The 17,567-nt window shown below is 28.7% G+C and overlaps 7 protein-coding genes across 7 annotated transcripts; 6 read left to right on the top strand and 1 right to left on the bottom strand.

Moving 5' to 3' along the window:
- The first annotated feature begins 4,805 nt into the window (after window positions 1-4,805).
- Window positions 4,806-5,524, top strand: LOC119612176. The gene is made up of 2 exons (XM_037967907.1): window positions 4,806-4,894; window positions 4,966-5,524. Exons 1-2 carry the CDS (start codon window positions 4,853-4,855, stop codon window positions 5,332-5,334), a joined length of 411 nt encoding a protein of 136 aa, XP_037823835.1. The 5' UTR covers window positions 4,806-4,852; the 3' UTR covers window positions 5,335-5,524.
- Window positions 5,336-6,201, top strand: LOC119612168. Its single transcript, XM_037967896.1, has 4 exons — window positions 5,336-5,342; window positions 5,505-5,527; window positions 5,633-5,641; window positions 5,705-6,201. The coding sequence occupies exons 1-4, from the start codon at window positions 5,336-5,338 to the stop codon at window positions 6,056-6,058; spliced, it is 393 nt and encodes a 130-aa protein (XP_037823824.1). The 3' UTR covers window positions 6,059-6,201.
- A 1,527-nt stretch (window positions 6,202-7,728) lies between these two features.
- Window positions 7,729-8,426, top strand: LOC119612180. Its single transcript, XM_037967911.1, has 2 exons — window positions 7,729-7,876; window positions 7,954-8,426. Exons 1-2 carry the CDS (start codon window positions 7,835-7,837, stop codon window positions 8,287-8,289), a joined length of 378 nt encoding a protein of 125 aa, XP_037823839.1. The 5' UTR covers window positions 7,729-7,834; the 3' UTR covers window positions 8,290-8,426.
- Window positions 8,427-9,736: 1,310 nt separating this feature from the next.
- LOC119612181 lies at window positions 9,737-10,690 on the top strand. Its single transcript, XM_037967912.1, has 2 exons — window positions 9,737-9,966; window positions 10,036-10,690. Exons 1-2 carry the CDS (start codon window positions 9,925-9,927, stop codon window positions 10,402-10,404), a joined length of 411 nt encoding a protein of 136 aa, XP_037823840.1. The 5' UTR covers window positions 9,737-9,924; the 3' UTR covers window positions 10,405-10,690.
- A 2,503-nt stretch (window positions 10,691-13,193) lies between these two features.
- LOC119612177 lies at window positions 13,194-13,893 on the bottom strand. The gene is made up of 2 exons (XM_037967908.1): window positions 13,741-13,893; window positions 13,194-13,677 (listed from the first exon to the last, which is right to left on the bottom strand). The coding sequence occupies exons 1-2, from the start codon at window positions 13,804-13,806 to the stop codon at window positions 13,288-13,290; spliced, it is 456 nt and encodes a 151-aa protein (XP_037823836.1). The 5' UTR covers window positions 13,807-13,893; the 3' UTR covers window positions 13,194-13,287.
- Window positions 13,894-14,740: 847 nt separating this feature from the next.
- On the top strand, window positions 14,741-15,438 carry LOC119612171. The gene is made up of 2 exons (XM_037967899.1): window positions 14,741-14,900; window positions 14,962-15,438. Exons 1-2 carry the CDS (start codon window positions 14,859-14,861, stop codon window positions 15,355-15,357), a joined length of 438 nt encoding a protein of 145 aa, XP_037823827.1. The 5' UTR covers window positions 14,741-14,858; the 3' UTR covers window positions 15,358-15,438.
- Window positions 15,439-15,938: 500 nt separating this feature from the next.
- Window positions 15,939-17,256, top strand: LOC119612173 (general odorant-binding protein 99a-like). Its single transcript, XM_037967902.1, has 2 exons — window positions 15,939-16,647; window positions 16,719-17,256. The coding sequence occupies exons 1-2, from the start codon at window positions 16,609-16,611 to the stop codon at window positions 17,082-17,084; spliced, it is 405 nt and encodes a 134-aa protein (XP_037823830.1). The 5' UTR covers window positions 15,939-16,608; the 3' UTR covers window positions 17,085-17,256.
- The last annotated feature ends 311 nt before the right edge of the window (window positions 17,257-17,567 follow it).

Raw genomic sequence — 17,567 nt, 5'->3', positions numbered from 1 at the left:
TAACAAAACATCTCAATTGCAACAAGAAAAAAAAAGAAACTACTAATAATATTACAATGAATAAGTACTACTTCAGCTCACTTCACGTACTACATTGTAATTGGAAACTGTTATTTGCCAATATTTTTGACACTCTTATTTATTCATAATGAATGAAAAAAAAAGAACTAAACTATATTTGTTATAAATAACTGAAATAATGATATAAGTACTCGTTAATTTGTTCAAAAGAGGCAAATTACAAAGAAATTACACCCCTCTTTTTTTCAGGGCTTATTAGGGTACAAAAAAGGAACAGGAGCAAAAAAAAAAAAAAAAAAAACAAATCACTTGGTCACATTGTTGTCAATGTGAATGTTTTGTATTTTATCCTTTTCTGTTTGTAGCCTTTAAAAAACACATTCCGTATCCGTTTGCTTGTGTTGTGTTTGTATACATCGTTTTGTGGGTTTCATGTTACAGCAGCAGAGAAATACATTTTTTTTTCGTTTGTGTTGCCAAAGTTTTTTACATATTATTGACTTGTTTCAAGAGTTTCAGTTTAAATACTGTATTTTTAATAACGTATTCACTTTTCAAGAAGGCGTTTGTAATATGAGTTTTTTTCTTTTTTGTATATAGTGTCTTGTAATTCTCTTTTGAAGTTATGTACAATATATCTTAAAGGAATTTATTTTATTTAGAGTATTTATAGAGTATTAATATTAATCTGATATTGGAATCAATAATCGATACAATTTTATGTTTTCTTGTTTCAGTTATCCTGTGTTTTTTATTAAAGTTTCAATTTTCTGTTCTTTGATTTTATTTGCAGGTGTTGTACGTTATCTATAGCATCCTGGTTGTCATAGGTAAGTGATTTTTTAATAAATTTTTAAAACGAAACAAATTTTTACATATGTAAATTTATAATTTATATAATTTAATTTTTCTAAAATTATTTTGCATTATATTAAAATATTTCGTACAATTGCGTATATATTACGAAATAATTTCGTAGTGGCTTGGTCTTTACTTGACCATGCCCCGTTTGTTAAAAAAGGAAAGTTTAACATAAGTGATATGTATTCGTATTCGCATGGGCACAACTAATAAACCTCATAACAATATTAATTTCTACGCCTATTTCTGTATAGATTAGTATAGATAGTTGAATAAAGTTGATTAAAGGCTACATGATTTTATAAGTGGTCAAATGCATATCAGATAAGAAAAATGAACATGATGACAATTAATGTTAATTGTTAATGTTGATGTGAGTCAGGACTTTAGTTTGAAGACGTTTCTTCAAAGTATTTTATATAGGAACCGTACCATTTATAAATTTAATAGAAAACTATGTATCTTCATGAAAAAAAACACAACATTGTTTTTAAAAACCCGTTAGCTAATGAACGTCATTATTCTTTTTTTTCTTAATACAAAATTTTTAAAAAACTGATTTTCTGATAGATGCTTTCTGTGTTAAATATGGGCCAATCATCGAAAAATTTGGTGGAAGGATTACAGCAAACTCATTTATAACGATTTTTTTATTGATCGGACCTTATTTGACCCTACTCCCTATGCAAATCCTCCTTCTTCATCAAATGACTTTAATTCCATAATTCTCTTAATTTTATGAGGATCGGCCCCCATCCTCCATATAAAACATATTTCAGAAAATCAGGTTTTGAACAATTTTGTATTAAGAAAAAGATCAATAACGTCGTCAATTGCCACTGGAATTTAAAAAGAGAAGTTGCGTTTGTAAAATCATCTCCATACTTGGAAAACAGTGCAAAACTAAAATAAAAAACATGTCTGCGCATGAAATAAACATATTTCTCTAGGTTACTTAAACATCATATATGTCATTATAAAGATCTCAGCTTCTGCTTTCAAAATCCGATGAGAAACTTAAAATCGGTTCAGATTCAACTAAGTTACTGACTTATAAGTGCTTAAAGGTACGAAAAACCCGTTTTTTTACCCGTATCTCAAGATTTTGGAGGTGTTTTACAAATTTCAAAAATAGGTTATTGGTCTACCTTTCAGAAAAAAAGTATCACTTCCCAGATATTTAAATTTTCGTTTATTCTGTCTCACTCATTTACGAGGTTGTAATAAAGATCCAGTTGAAGATCCTTTCCAAACATCACTCTTTTCGTGTTGATATTATAATAAAAGTCGATTTACAAACAAGTATAAAATTTAAAAAAAAAAAATAACTTTTTTTAAATATTTTTAAAACTTTTTTGAAAATTCTACCATACAGTATTAATAAATCCATACCGTTACCGTTGTCTTTAAACCGTTACGGTTAGGTTGTTTGTTTGGCAATTCCAACTCAATTTAGCAAATCCAACAACCTCTTATAACGAATTCATACTTTCACAACCAGATGTCGCCATAAAAAAGTGGAAAATTATTTTAAACAAGGTTTACATGGATGGACGGACAGACAGATGGACATAGGTAAATCGACTAAGATAATTCTAAGCCGCTTTTGGGAAGGTGACTTATACCACTTTCAAAATTAACAGATCATATGTTTAAACCGTGGATCATCAATAGACTAGTCTACAGTTTATTGTGTCTTTATGGACTAGTCAAGAGAGTAGTCTATAAACTAGACAATAGATTTCTCTCTAGAAGAGAGTAGTCTCTAGACTAAACTACACAAAAGAATAGACAATAGCCTAGTGTATAGAATAGTCCATAATATACTAGTCTCTAGACTAAACTACACAAAAGAATAGTCTATAGACTAGACAATAGACTAGTCTATAGAATAGTCCATAATATAATAGTCCGAAAACCAATTCCTAGACTAGTTAATATACTAGACCATAGAAAAGGTAATTTTAACGTCTATTCAAAATTTGCGCTTAAAAGAACTCTCTTTGGAAAATATAAGAGAATATAAACAATAATTGTAGTTTTTTTTTCTACTGAAGTTTATTAAAAAATTCGGTAGTTCTTTGAATTTTATTTCAGAATTACAATTTTAGATTAAGTATTATTTCAATGAGTACATAAGTTCAAAATTATACGAAATGGGTCATTTGTATACCACTGTACTTTTGAGGATCGGATTATACCAAGAAAAGTACAATTGTACCAATTTTGTTAAACCCTGATAAGTATTATTCATAGGAATTACTGCGCTAAATCAAATTTCTTATCAAGTTATCAGTATTGAGTATTTTCCATTTAATTATATTGCACTTAGGTTTAAAACTAAATCCATTTATTGGTATATTTCTCTATAAATAGCTTAATCTGGTCTCAGAAAGTACAAAGTAAAATTTACAATATTTTAATTCAAAACTAAGATTATGAATAAATTTATATTCTTAATTCTTTGTTGGGCTGTGGTGGTAAGTTAATTCAACTTTTTATGTTAAATATCAAATACCTTTAATTCTATAATTTTAAAGATCACTTTCGCCCAGTTGGTATCCCGACAATGCCCAAGAGTTAATAGATAAATGTTTGGATGAAGCAATGTCATCTCATTACCTGTGCAGTGCCAAGGCTCTGAACGTTTACAGTGAGGACTCGGGTCTAAATGTAGACCGGTTAACTTATAGTTATTTTAAATTAACAAATAAAGTAGTTTGTAAAAAAAACTTGGTGCAGAACTGTGTCGACCAACACAAAAACAAAACCTCAAAGGGCGAAATGATTTTTGAAACGATAATATGCATGTTAGAAAAGGAAAATGGAAATGAAGAAAAATGTTAAGGTCTCATGGAAGTCTTTATGGGAATGGATCAAACTTTGACACTGGACCTACTTATTGTATAATTGGAAATTATACGTGTATTTTAAATTTTTACATATTTAAATATAAATATCTGTATATTTTTGGAAAAAAAATTTTATTATAATAAAATTTTGTATTTATAAAATAAAATGTTGTTTATGATTAATTGGGTTAGACATTGTAATTTATTAATTTATTATTACTAATTTACTTAGTCACGTTTATAGTTAATTGTTTAATTTTTCTTCTCTAAAATTTTTTATATTACCCTACACTTTAATAATGAGTAGCACATGGTTCAATTATTGGACTTTTACGTTAAATTAAGTTGATTTATTGCTGTGTATATGTACATATGTATATTGAACATTTTTCACAATTTTAAAGATATTTTAATAAAACTTTATACAAAGGACACTAAAAAACCTAAGACCACAGCATCAGTAGCAACTACTGATAACGTTAAGGAGTTGAATCCTTAAAGCGAGGAAGGTACCACTGTCAAAACCGGCCCCGATAAGGACACTAAAACACCTAAGACGGTACCCAAAGCATCATTAGCAAGTACTGGTAATTTTGAGGAGTCAAATCTTAAAAGCGAGGAGGAAATCATTCACTCGCCAGAAGACTGAACAGCAGTGCTGTCCAAAATTGGGAAAGTGTCGATTAAAAAGACTGCTCTTCCAATGCCTGATAAGGACACCGTGTGTAGAAATGCTAATGTGTATGTATATTTTTTGTTGTAATTAACTTTGTTGCTAAAATTTTCTGAAATCAAATACGAATTGAGCTTAAATTAAGCCCATTTTATGATTAAATTAATCTTTTGAATTCTTAAATCAATCTTATTTTCATCTCAAATCAAGTATGCATTTGCAAATCGAAAATTCTCAAAATAAGTCTCAATTGATCTATTATAAATCCTATTAAGTCTTCTGAAAATAATTGTTGTAGAGTATCATATTTTCCGAAATGCCCGACTATAATTTCTTTCTCCAGCTATATTTTGTTGATTTTATTTTCACTATAAAATACTAAGCTTATACGAGATAATATTTAGTACACAATAGATAGTTTATCAGATTAAATACAATAGTTAATATGAATAAAGTAATTATCACAATCTTTTGCGGCTTTATTATGGTAAATTAAACAAAATTATTGTTAGAATAAAAAAAGGAATCGTTTTACTTTAACTCCATTCCTTTTGCCAGGCAATTTACGCTGAAAGACCTAGCTGGTATCCAGAAAATGATACAGAAGTAAATAATCAATGTTATGAAGAAAATCAATTAGAACCCGGGTTTATTGCGGATTCTTCAACATTCGATGAGTTGACTTCAAATAAAAATGTACAAGAAGCTTTTCTCTGCTATGGCAAACGTTTTAATTTTTACAGCGAGGACACTGGTATAGATATAGAACGAATGGTCTATAGTATTTATAAAAGAGAGAGGGATTGTAAAAAACCCGTAGCACAGGAGTGTGTTGACAAATTTAAAGACGTCGACGCTGCCGGAGAAATGATTCTAAAAGTGATCCATTGTACTATTTTGCACGTAGACACTAGTAAAGATTGTTAAGATGTTCTGTAAATTGATATACAAATTTTTTTTTTTATTGTTTTTTATTATTACTCATAGGAATTATTGTATTTTCTTTAGACAATACATATAAATTTCTTATCAGCTAATCCACGTTTTAGTATTTCCATTCTAACACTTTGATATCTGGTCTAGCAATAAAATATAAGTCTATATATTGATTTTTCCCCTGGTAAATAGTTTAATTTAATCTGAGGCAGTGTTCGGTTCATAGTAAAAATTCTGAAATTTTAAAGTTAAAATCATGATTAAATTAATATTCTTAATTCTTTGTTAGACTGCGGTGGTAAGTTAAATTAATATTAAAACTTAAGAATTGTTTTCTAATTAAATTCCATCTACTTAACAGATAACTATTGCTGAAAACCCCAATTGGTATCCCGATAATGATGAAGAAATAATAAAAAAATGTATGGAAGATAGCAATTACACACCCGGTTATTTGTTAATTAATAGCCCAGAATTACATGCTTTCTATCTTTGCACTGCCAAAGGTCTAAATATTTACAGTGATGACTTGGGTCTAAATATAGAACGATTTACTTATACATTTTTTCCATCAACCAATAACGTGGATTGCAAGAAAACCTTGGTCCAGAATTGCGCGGACCAATACAAGGAATTAACCTCTAAAGGCGAATTGATTTTTGAAGTGGCCAAATGCATATCAAATAAGAAAAATGAACATGATGACAACTGTTGAAGTCGATGTGATTTGTTGTTTAGTGTTGGGTGTATAATTTTTTCAAGTTATCCTAAATAATTATTGTTTATGGCTTAATACTAAAAAGTCATTAAATAATTATTAAAATAAAAATTTCATAATAAGTAATATAAAATAATAAATAAAATTAATAATAAAATTAATAAAATAAAATTAATTTTTGATAAGATTTCGAGCCGAAAAAGTTTTAGGTTAATTTTTGGGGAATTTTCTAGCAATATTTCAACATTTGGCAATTCAAACCATTCTCGAAAGTTTTACAGGGACTTCAATATCAAAGAATGTTGACAAATATATAGAATACTGCCAAAATAATTAAAATTTATCACAAAAAGTTCGAAAGCTGGCATTTTTTTAAATTCAGGAAGTAGTAGGAAGATTACTTTTGTAAAGTCATATGCAATGCGATGCTTGAAATTAGACTTAAATACCTCTGTCTGATGGTTTCATTACATTTTCCATCCGTTCTACACACAATTTTGACAGATTACGTTACTAGTGGTAAAACGTAAACTGGAAACAGGAAAAAATTTGAAAAACCTTAAAGGACCCTTTACACGATCACACTTTACGTACGTAAAGTCTAATGAAAAAGTAAAATGAAATTCCATCCGTATGAGAAAAAAGAGAATAAAAGTCGTATGATTTATATTTTTTGTGTTTACACGATTGGTATAAAACAATAACAAAGTTAGATAAAAACAGCTGTTTCACTTTCTTTGTATAAGTTTACATAAAAATATATCCCTGATCTAATGCGACTCGCTTGTTTTTTGAATAATTAAAAATTAATATAAATAATTAAAACTGGGCCACCCTTATGTACTTATGTAGATACATATGTATATTCCGGGTTCCATTATATTGTATGTAAGAGGATTTAGCATAATTTGTGTTTAATATTCATAATCGTTACCGTTTTCTCCAGTCATTTCGGTTAGGTTGTTAAATTTATAAATGAAAACGTAGGAAAGTATAATCGGGCATGGCCGTCCATATGATATCTTACACCATGAATATATTTTAAAAATTATTTATTTTTCATAAAGGAACTTTTATGTTGGATTTTACCTTAATACCAATGTATTTAATCAATTTATCGATGAAAAACAAAATTTCTAAAAGGCGCTTTATATGGGGGTTTGGGTAAAATATGGGCCGATTCTCAACAAATTGTGAGGAGGGATGTATGTTTATAAAAAGTCAATTATGGACGTTTAAGATAGTTTTTAAAGGGGGGTTTGTATGGGAGCTGGGGACTGCTGATCTGGTTGTATGGGGGCTAGATGAAATAATTGACCGATTTCAACCATCGTCCTTGCACCGAAAAACACGTATGGTCCAAATGTTATCAAAATATCTTTAAAATTATGGCCGGTAGCTTGGTTTACATAGACAGTCTTCATCGACTCAGAGCGTGATACAAAGGTGGATATAGGACCAATATTTTTGTAGCAAATCTACAATCAAATGTCGTTATAAAAAAAAATTTTTGGAAAAATATTATAAATTATTATTGTCTAATTAATTTTACAAAAACCCATATTTTGTTTATACTATTACTCATAGGAATTGCCGCGTCAAATTTTCCATTTTGCCTTTAATTTCTTATCAATATTTTGTTTTGCATTTAATTACGTTGCGTTTAGGTTCAGTATTAAATCTATTTATTGATATTTTTCTCTATAAATAACTTAATCTCGTCTCAAAAAGTACACAGTAAAATTTGCGAAATTGTAATTCAAACTTCACACTATGAATAGAATAATATTCTTAATTCTTTGTTGGGCTGCATTGGTAACTAAATTTAATTTTTATATCTTAGTATATGTATATGCCATTTTTATTTTACCTTTTATTCTACAATTTGCCAGACCACTTCTGCCGAAAAACCCAGTTGGCTCCCCGATAATGATATAGAATTAATGAAAAAATGTGGAAATGAAACCTTGTCAGGACCTGGTTGTTTGCGTTTGAAATTTCATGCTTATCACCTGTGCTGTGCTAAGGCTTTAAACATTTACAGCGAGGACACTGGTCTAAATGTCGAACGATTAACTTATAGCTTTTTTGAATCAACAGATTGTGGAAAACCCTTGGTACAGAATTGTGTTGATCAACACAAGGAAATCATATCGAAAGGCGAAATGATTTCAGAAACGCTCAAATGTATAACAGAAAAGATAACAGAAAGTGAAGTAAATTGTTAAGGTGGAAGGAAGAATAAGGTGTATAACCAACGACATTTTGAGTTTTCGCAATAACAGTTTTTATAGTATTTATATATTGTTCAATTGAAAATGCTGAGTTTCAAATATTTTTTACTTAATAAATGTTTAAAAACTATAATTAATTATTTTTTTTATTAATTAATCCTGTAAAAACGCCTGTTATTAGTTATGGTAAATTAAACTAAGTTGTTAGAACAGAAGAAAACTTTTTACTTCAAATTCTTTCCATTCGCTAGGGTATTAATGCTGAAAGATCAATCTGGAATCTAGAAAATTATACAGATTTAAATCTATCATAGTTATAAAGAAAATCAATTAGAACCCGGGTTTATTGAGTTGAACTCTAATAAAAATGTAAAAGAAGCTTTTCCCCGCTGTGGCTAATGTTTAAATTTTTACAGCTAGGACACTGGTATAAACACAGAACGAATGATCTATAGTAGTATTAATAAAAGAGAGAGGGATTGTAAAAAATCCGTAGCACAGAAATGTGCTGACAAAAACAAGTAATCCATTTATACGAGGACGCGAGTAATGATGCAAAGTGGTTTAGAAACATTTTTCGGGTATCTCTGGAACTATTGGAGATATCGAAATTTCACATGGTTGAAGTTCCTCAAAGTTGGTCATCTTTATCTTTATTATCACAATTAGCAGAAAATTACTCCTTGAGAAGATCTACCATATTTTTGTTAACAAAAAAGTGGTAAATTTTAACCAATTAATCAAACTCTTCCACAAATTCATATTATCCTATTGGTTTAAAACTTATTCTCATTCAATTTTAGACCCGATGGAATAAGGTTAGACTCACCAAACACAATTATCCTTTTCAGGGCGCAGGACTATAACACCAATTGACCCAACTTAAAAAGAACTGCCGGAGTTAAAGGGGGTCAAAGTTAGACATTTTGACCATGCAGCGTTTTTCCAAATGACTGTAACTTATCATCTGGTTTTAGCAAAAAATTTCCAAACGATTTTAGACAGTAATTTTTTCAATCTTTCCAAAGTTGGTTCAGTTGACACGAAATTGCCCATATACATATGTAGAAATATACTCTAATCATTTCATTTTTCAAAATTGAACAAGTTTGGATGGGACTGATGTTGACATTGCCGCTTAAATGAGCCAAACTTTATTTTATAAGCGTATGCATTCAGTTCTCTTTCCGGATTATGTAAAACTTGTATATACAAGGATAGTTCGCCATTTTACATTTTCAACTTCACCAATGTTTCCTAATGGTGCAATAATTCTTAAATTAGTTTATTGTATCGTGAGTTTTGAAGCGGAAAAATGCTGAGGCTGATAAAGTGTATTTTATATATTATTTATTGTTTAACTTTTTGTTTTCTTTTTAATGAAATGAAAACAAATATAAGTGATTATTTGAATCAAATCAGATTAAAAAAACCAATTGATGACGGTTTTTTTGTTTTTTCATTTGACTTTATATTTTTTTAATAAATATTTTTATTTAATTTTAATCTATAAATCTGTTGTCGTTTAAAATCTATTATTGATTTAATTACTTCTATAAATTGTTAAAACACTTCCATATAGTGATCAGTCTACAGTGAAAAGTTGATAGATAAACTTTAATACTTAAAATGTACAAAATAATTTTTCTAATTTTTTGCTTGATGTTTATGGTAAGTAAATAAACTCAATTAGTTGAAAACCCCATATTCATTTAACTTTAACTTCTTTCTAATTACAAGGCTTTGTGTGCTGAGCACCCAAGCTGGTATCCGGAAAACGCCGATGAAATAAAAAAACAATGCGCTGAAGAAAATCAATTAGCACCGAACTTTGGAATGACATTAACGTATGATCAGTTAGCAAATAACACAAATGCACATGCAGCTTACTTGTGTGCCGCCAAGGGTTTCAATTTTTACAGCGAGGACGAGGGTGTAAATGTGGATCGAATGATTTATTTTCTGTTTAAAACAAGTACAAAATGTATAAATCGCAAGGCAAAGGAATGTGTGGAAACACATAAAGAAATACCCTCAGCCGGTGAAATGATCCTTAAATTACACTATTGCATTTTAGAAGTTTTCAAAGGACCGGAAACGGAGGATTGAAAACGTTACAAATAAATGTTAAAGTTTTACATATAAAAAATTTCCAATTGTTGGAAAATTTCTTATTAAAAAAATGTTTATTTTTTTTGAATTCACATTGTTTAATTAGTAGTTAATTATTAAATTAATCTCAAATATCTGGAAGAATACTTTAGAAATCTGGTTAAACAAGGAATGAATATAAGCAATTAAAAATTACTAATTACGGGGCCTGTAACAGAATTCTATCGAAAGTGTAATAAAGTTTAGATTTTTAATAAATATTTTTTATAAAATATTTTTAAAATTATTTTCTGATTATTTACTGTAATCTAAACTAATATTAAAGAAAAAAAATTATACTGGAAATAGTTATGTAGGTAGTTTTACTGAATTTTGAATTATATGTATGTGAAATGTAGAGAAATCTCTAAACCGATCGCATAAGGAATACTCTAATAAATTACATAGTTTTAGAAATTATTTTTGTATATATTTTTTATTAAAAAACCATATTAAATTATTTATTTGTTTACGATAATTAAAGTTTATTGATGATAATCAGCATCTAAATTCAAATAGTATTAACAATTATCAGTATAAACATGAACTCCCTTTCTTCAGAAAATCGTTTTCAACAAACATACAGTGAGACGGAGAGACAGGCGATATTGCTAAATCGATTCCGCTATCTTTAAGGATCTGGAATATTAACTTTATAGGGTGGGAGAATTATATTGTAAATATTACAAACGCAATGACAAACTTAATTTTCCCACGAAGGTGAATTTTATAAATAACCTATAACAATATTTTATTGATAAGAAATTTGCGATTATCGTAAATCTTTATAAGAAAAATAGATTTGTTGTCAGTATAGTATGGAGTTTCACGGCTTAGATCTCAAAAGAAGATATATACATCTCAAGAACTATGTAAAATTTCGTTACAATATCTGTAAAAGTTCACGAGATACCGAAGGATTTCCGAAATCAAAGGTTATTTTACTTTTTGTATAAATGGAGACAACTTTCATCGCACTTACTCAGTCACAAGTCTCCATCACAAGTTAAATATGTCTTCCGAAAATCACGAAATATAAGAGGACATGAATAATGATGCATTAATTTATGGAAGTAATTCGTTATCTCAAAGTTGGCCAGCTTGGGAATCACATTTTTAAAAATTGCCAAAAATAGGAGGTTCTTTGTAATACCAATGCTTTCAGTTGGTGCAATAATTCTCAAAGTTGTTTATTGTATCGTGAGTTTTGAAACAGAAAAATGCTGAGCCTGAAGTATATTTTGAATATTATTTTTTGTTTAACTATTTGTTTTTAGAATCAAAAACCAATTGATAGCGTTTTATTTTTTTGTTTTTCCCTTAACGTTATATTTATATTTAAAATTTATTATTGATTTAATTACTTCTACAAATTGTTAAAACACTTCCATATAGCGATCAGTCTACAGTGAAGAGTTGACAAATAAACTTTAATATTTAAAATGCACAAAATAATTTTTCTAATTATTTGCGGGATGTTTATGGTAGGTAAATAAACTCAATTAGTTGAAAGCCCCATATTCATTTAACTTTAACTTCATTCTAATAACAAGGCTCTGTGAGCTGAGCACCCAAACTGGTATCCCGAAAACTGCGATGAAATAAAAAAACAATGCGCTAAAGAAAACAAATTGTCAACCGACTTTGAAAATAATTTAACGTATGATCAGTTAGATAATAATGCAAATGTACATGCAGCTTACTTGTGTGACGCCAAAGGTTTCCATTTTTACAACGAGGACGAGGGTTTAAATGTGGATCGAATGATTTATTTTATGTTTAAAACAAGTACGAAACGTATAAAACGCAAGGCAAACGAATGTGTGGAAACATATAAAGATTCTTAAAATAAAAAATTGCATTTTAGATCTTTTCATAGGACCCGAAACAGAGAATTAAAAACGATTGAAATGTGTACATGATAAAGTTTTACGCATAAAAATTCCAATTATGGAAAATTTCTTATCTTAATTAGAATTATTTGTAAGTATTCTTTAGAAATCTGGTTAAACTTGAATATTTACAATAAAAAATACTGAAAATTATTAAATATTTTTTTTATTTATTATAGATAGATAGATAGATAGATAGATAGATAGATAGATAGATAGATAGATAGATAGACAGATAGATAGATAGATAGATAGATAGATAGATAGATAGATAGATAGATAGATAGATAGATAGATAGATAGATAGATAGATAGATAGATAGATAGATAGATAGATAGATAGATAGATAGATAGATAGATAGATAGATAGATAGATAGATAGATAGATAGATAGATAGATAGATAGATAGATAGATAGATAGATAGATAGATAGATAGATAGATAGATAGATAGATAGATAGATAGATAGATAGATAGATAGATAGATAGATAGATAGATAGATAGATAGATAGATAGATAGATAGATAGATAGATAGATAGATAGATAGATAGATAGATAGATAGATAGATAGATAGATAGATAGATAGATAGATAGATAGATAGATAGATAGATAGATAGATAGATAGATAGATAGATAGATAGATAGATAGATAGATAGATAGATAGATAGATAGATAGATAGATAGATAGATAGATAGATAGATAGATAGATAGATAGATAGATAGATAGATAGATAGATAGATAGATAGATAGATAGATAGATAGATAGATAATGAAAACAATTCCTAATTATTTTCTGGTTACTTACTGTAATGTTACCTTTTAGTAGAAAGAAAACCCCTTTCTGTATTATTTTAAGTTATTCATTACATTTATTATAGTAACTATAAATGATCGCAAAGTACAATACAAATGAATAATCAACATCCAATTTGAAATAGTTTTAACAATCATCAGTATTAACATGAACACCCTTCTTATACTCCGATATTTTTTCCCAAGTGCAATGGCTCACTTTAAAAATCATTTCTCCTGCTGAAGCTACTGCTTTGTGTTTGTCAACACATTCCTGCACAAAGGATTTTACACAATTTATTTCATTTAAACCAAAAGCATAAGGAAATCGATCTACATTTAATCCCGTGTCCTCGCTATAAATATTAAAACCTTTAAGTTGGCACAGGAGAACATCGTGTAGTTTTGTATTATTCACTAATTGATCATATGGTAGATCTTTATCAAAGAAGGGTTTTAGTTGATTTTCTTCGTAACATTTCGTTGGTATTTCGTCGGCATTTTCGGGTAACCAGCTGGGTTTTTCAGCGCTAATAGACTGTGATGAATAAAGAAAATTTAAAGTAAATTGAAATTAAATTATCAAATTGATTTAATTTACCAATAAGGTCCAGCAAAGTATAAGAAAAATTAATTTAGTCATTTTTTTAATTGTAAATATGCACATCAAGTTTGACCGAATTTCTAACGTAAACTAACAAATACTTGAGATTAATGTAATAATTTATAGAAAATATACAAATAATTTTTATATTGGAAAAATTTATAGATTTATTAAACAGCGCGACGTGAACAAGTCACAACGCTAAATTGGGCTATGTCGAATCATATATACTCTTCACCACAATAAATTTTAATAATTCTTATCTTTTTTTTAATTTTACAAAGAATATCCGAAATTCTTGAAAAAATGTCAGAAAATTTTTTCAACAACATGCATAGCACGGATATATAGTGAATATTGCTAAGTTGGTTCCGCTTTCTGTAAGGATCTGGAATATATACTTTATGGGGTGGGAAAATTATATTGTAAACATTATAAACGGAATGCCAAACTTAACCTTCTCACGATGGTGAATGTTGTAAATAACCTATAAAAATAATTTATTGATAAGAAATTTGCGATAATCTCAAATCTTTATATGAAAAATAGATTTGTTGTCAGTTATCAAACATCTAGAACATTTTTCTTTGTTTTTGGGTAAGATCTCTAAAGAAGATATATAAAGTTGAAAAATTATCACCGGCTATGTTAAATTTTAGTACGATATCTGCATAAGATCACTTCCGATATAAAAAGCTTTTCTTCTAAATGGCACTTTAAGCTTTCCTCTGATATTACCTTTTGACCTTAAATAACTGTAAAACAAAATAACCCAAACTAATGTTAGATTAAACTTAGATTAAAAGATTGAAAACTTTTGCTGTTTCGGAAAAACAAAATATTTACTAGATTTTTAAAGAAAAACAAAAAAAAAAGTTTTTTTTAACTAAATGGATTTAGCGATAATGATGCCGGTAATTTCTTATCAGTAACCCATAGCAATAGATTTTCCTAATTATCACACTATTTAATAAGTCGTTTGACTTTTGCCTTCTATAAATTAATTAGTATTTAAATTTATTTTGTATTCTCTATAAATTGCTAAACTACTCCTCGATATTTGTCAGTTTACATTCGAGATTTTATTGAACTACAATTCATATTTAAAAATTAAAATGAATAAAATTGTTTTACCAATTGTCTGCTTAATAGTTATGGTAAGATATATAATTGGAAAGCAACATTTTATATTACTTAATGGTTTTCCCCATTCTCCAGACAACTTATGCTGAAAAGCCAAACTGGTATCCTGACAATCTTGATGAGATTGCAAAAAAATGTCTCGAAGAAAATCAACTAAAAAACGATTATGATAAAGATGTAAAATATCATCAGTTCGAGGATAGTACACAGGTACACAATCTTTTCCTGTGCAAAGCTAAGGGTATGAATATTTACAGCGAGGACACTGGACTGAATGTAGATCGATTGATTTATGCTTTTTATAAAAAAGAAATGGATTGTATGAAACTCTCGGTGCAAGATTGTGTCAACAAATATAAAGATTTATCCTCAGCTGGAAAAATGATTTATAAAGTGATCTATTGTATTGTGGAAAAGGAAGATGAGTTATCGGCAAGTGATAGAGTTAATAAAACTGATTGTTCTTTTTAATTTGAAATAAGTAGCTGCTTATAAAATTTATTAAGAAAAACGAATAGTAATAAAGTAAAATTTCGATCTACTTTTAAAAAGTACCTTGTCAAGATTAATTACGATTATAGAATACAGCGATAATATTCCCTCAAATAAGATTTCCACTTCTTATTTGATGGTGGATTTGAGATTGCTCTCCGAAAATGACTTGAAATGTTTATAACAGAGGTATAAATACATGTTTCGAATTGATTGACAGTTGTAGGTGATCGTGGAACGGACGGACCTAATGTGTAAGCATGTAAACTAAAATTTGACACATATAAGCCGGAGGTGGCCCCACAAGTCTCATTGAAACTTAATCAATTAAAGAAATAGCTTTGATTAAAAAATTACAAAAACGCAAAGCACCAATCCCCATAATGGCACCATATTTATATACATAGCTCTATAAGTTCCTTAAATATGTATGTATGTATATCCAAAATGTTGGACACTTTTATCAAAAAACACATTTTTTGAAACACATTTACCCCGTTTTAGAAATTTCTGTAATTGTTTAGAGAAAATAAGAAAACTGATAAAATTTAGATTATTTCCAAACACAAACATTTCTAAACCATTGTGCAATGTAGTTTTCAAGTGCAAGTCTTACTGATTAGAAGTTTAAATATGTGGACTTAAAATATAAGAATTCAACATATAGAAATATTAGGCACTAACAACATATTTTGGGACTCAAAAACATAGTCAATAAAAGTCGGTCGTCTGTCGTATTGCCGTCAAAACATAAACAATTTCTTATCAAAACCTGCATAGAAAGAAAGTCGTGCTTAGTCTAAACACGTGTTTGTAACACTGGATTTGTGGTTTTATGTTTGTGCACTCGGTTAAATCTTATCATTATCGTCTGGTGATAAAAAGATTAATTAGTCGAAAATAAATAACGATTTGTTGAACTCAAATTTGTTGGTAAATTAAATACAAATAAAATAATAGTGCTACACATCCTAATAACGTCATACGCAAACGGAAAGAAATTTGTGTAGCAGTAGTAGTGATTAATTTTATCAATTTGTATTTGTAGACCACACATAAATACTATTATCAGCAAATATAGAATAGTTTGGCTATTGGTTAGTAAAAATTTTGGAAACAAAAATTTGTATATAAAAGATCATTTAACACAGAGTTATTCATTCAAGTTGACATCTTTGTTTAAAAAAGTTGTGTGTGTGTTCTTAAGATTTTAATTTAAAAATATCGAAAATGAAAACATTTGTTGCAGTTTTAGCTTTAGTGGCCTGTGTAAGTAAATCTATTAACAGTTATGTTTTTAACATAAAATAAAATAACTTGTAAAATTTTTTCTCATAAAGGTTTCTGCCGCAGAATGGACGGTTAAATCTGATGAACAAATCAAGCAGATTCGCGATGAATGCTTACAAGAAAATCACATTTCTCCTGAACAATTGAACAAAATAAACAATCTTGAATTCCCCAATGAAGAACCAGTTCGCCAATATATCCTCTGTTTTGCTGTAAAATCGGGTGTCTTCTGTCCCCATCAGGGCTATCATACCGATCGTATTGCTCAACAATTCAAAATGAATATGGGCGAAGAACAGGTTAAGAAATTGGCCGATGCTTGTTTAGCAAAAATCCCCAGGGACGATAAGCCAAACGATGTTTACACTTTTGAGATGCATAATTGTTTTTTGAGCAGTATCAAGCAACGTAGCTAAAATAATGTGTTTGACTTGAAAAATAAAAAATGTTTAGTTAAAATTAAAAAGTTAATTGGTTTATTTATTTAATTTCAAGATTATTTTGTTGAGCAAAAGTATGTAATAACAATTTGGATAGTTTCAATTCAAAAATTTATAAAAATTCTTAAAAATAAATCAACGTCAATCATGCATGCATAAAATATGATTTTCTGGGCATCAGTTATGTCCTTAAGCTCATTAATTAAAAAGATTGTAATTTGTAGAGATAAAAGCATTGAGAAGTGCTCAATCCTAATCTGAGACTTCATCTAGCACATCAAGTTATCAAGATAACGTGTCATGAAGTTTGAAAAGCCCAATTTTTAGTCATATTTGTGACGCTATATCAGGGCGAAGATATTTTTATACCCTACACCACCATAGTGGGGAGGGTATTATACGTTTGTGCTAATGTTTGTAACGCACAAAAATATTGGTCCTTCACCCACCAAACACCGA

The sequence above is a fragment of the Lucilia sericata genome, unplaced genomic scaffold (assembly GCF_015586225.1).
Source record: "Lucilia sericata isolate MDLA Ls3-8-SP2 unplaced genomic scaffold, ASM1558622v1 Contig001619F_arrow, whole genome shotgun sequence".
Classification (NCBI taxonomy): domain Eukaryota; kingdom Metazoa; phylum Arthropoda; class Insecta; order Diptera; family Calliphoridae; genus Lucilia; species Lucilia sericata.
The sequence above is the reverse complement of the archived record's forward strand: the minus strand, read 5'-3'. Positions and strand labels throughout refer to the sequence as shown.

Excerpts from the sequence above, each read along its gene's own strand:
- LOC119612181 (XM_037967912.1), top strand. The coding sequence starts at position 9,925 with ATGTACAAAATAATTTTTCTAATTTTTTGCTTGATGTTTATG. Across the intron at positions 9,967-10,035 it reads TTTTTTGCTTGATGTTTATG|GCTTTGTGTGCTGAGCACCC; the intron begins GTAAGTAAATAA and ends TCTAATTACAAG.
- LOC119612176 (XM_037967907.1), top strand. The coding sequence starts at position 4,853 with ATGAATAAAGTAATTATCACAATCTTTTGCGGCTTTATTATG. Across the intron at positions 4,895-4,965 it reads TCTTTTGCGGCTTTATTATG|GCAATTTACGCTGAAAGACC; the intron begins GTAAATTAAACA and ends TCCTTTTGCCAG.
- LOC119612173 (XM_037967902.1), top strand. The coding sequence starts at position 16,609 with ATGAAAACATTTGTTGCAGTTTTAGCTTTAGTGGCCTGT. Across the intron at positions 16,648-16,718 it reads TTTTAGCTTTAGTGGCCTGT|GTTTCTGCCGCAGAATGGAC; the intron begins GTAAGTAAATCT and ends TTTCTCATAAAG.
- LOC119612180 (XM_037967911.1), top strand. The coding sequence starts at position 7,835 with ATGAATAGAATAATATTCTTAATTCTTTGTTGGGCTGCATTG. Across the intron at positions 7,877-7,953 it reads TTCTTTGTTGGGCTGCATTG|ACCACTTCTGCCGAAAAACC; the intron begins GTAACTAAATTT and ends ACAATTTGCCAG.
- LOC119612171 (XM_037967899.1), top strand. The coding sequence starts at position 14,859 with ATGAATAAAATTGTTTTACCAATTGTCTGCTTAATAGTTATG. Across the intron at positions 14,901-14,961 it reads TTGTCTGCTTAATAGTTATG|ACAACTTATGCTGAAAAGCC; the intron begins GTAAGATATATA and ends CCCATTCTCCAG.
- LOC119612177 (XM_037967908.1), bottom strand. The coding sequence starts at position 13,806 with ATGTGCATATTTACAATTAAAAAAATGACTAAATTAATTTTTCTTATA. Across the intron at positions 13,678-13,740 it reads TACTTTGCTGGACCTTATTG|TCTATTAGCGCTGAAAAACC; the intron begins GTAAATTAAATC and ends TATTCATCACAG.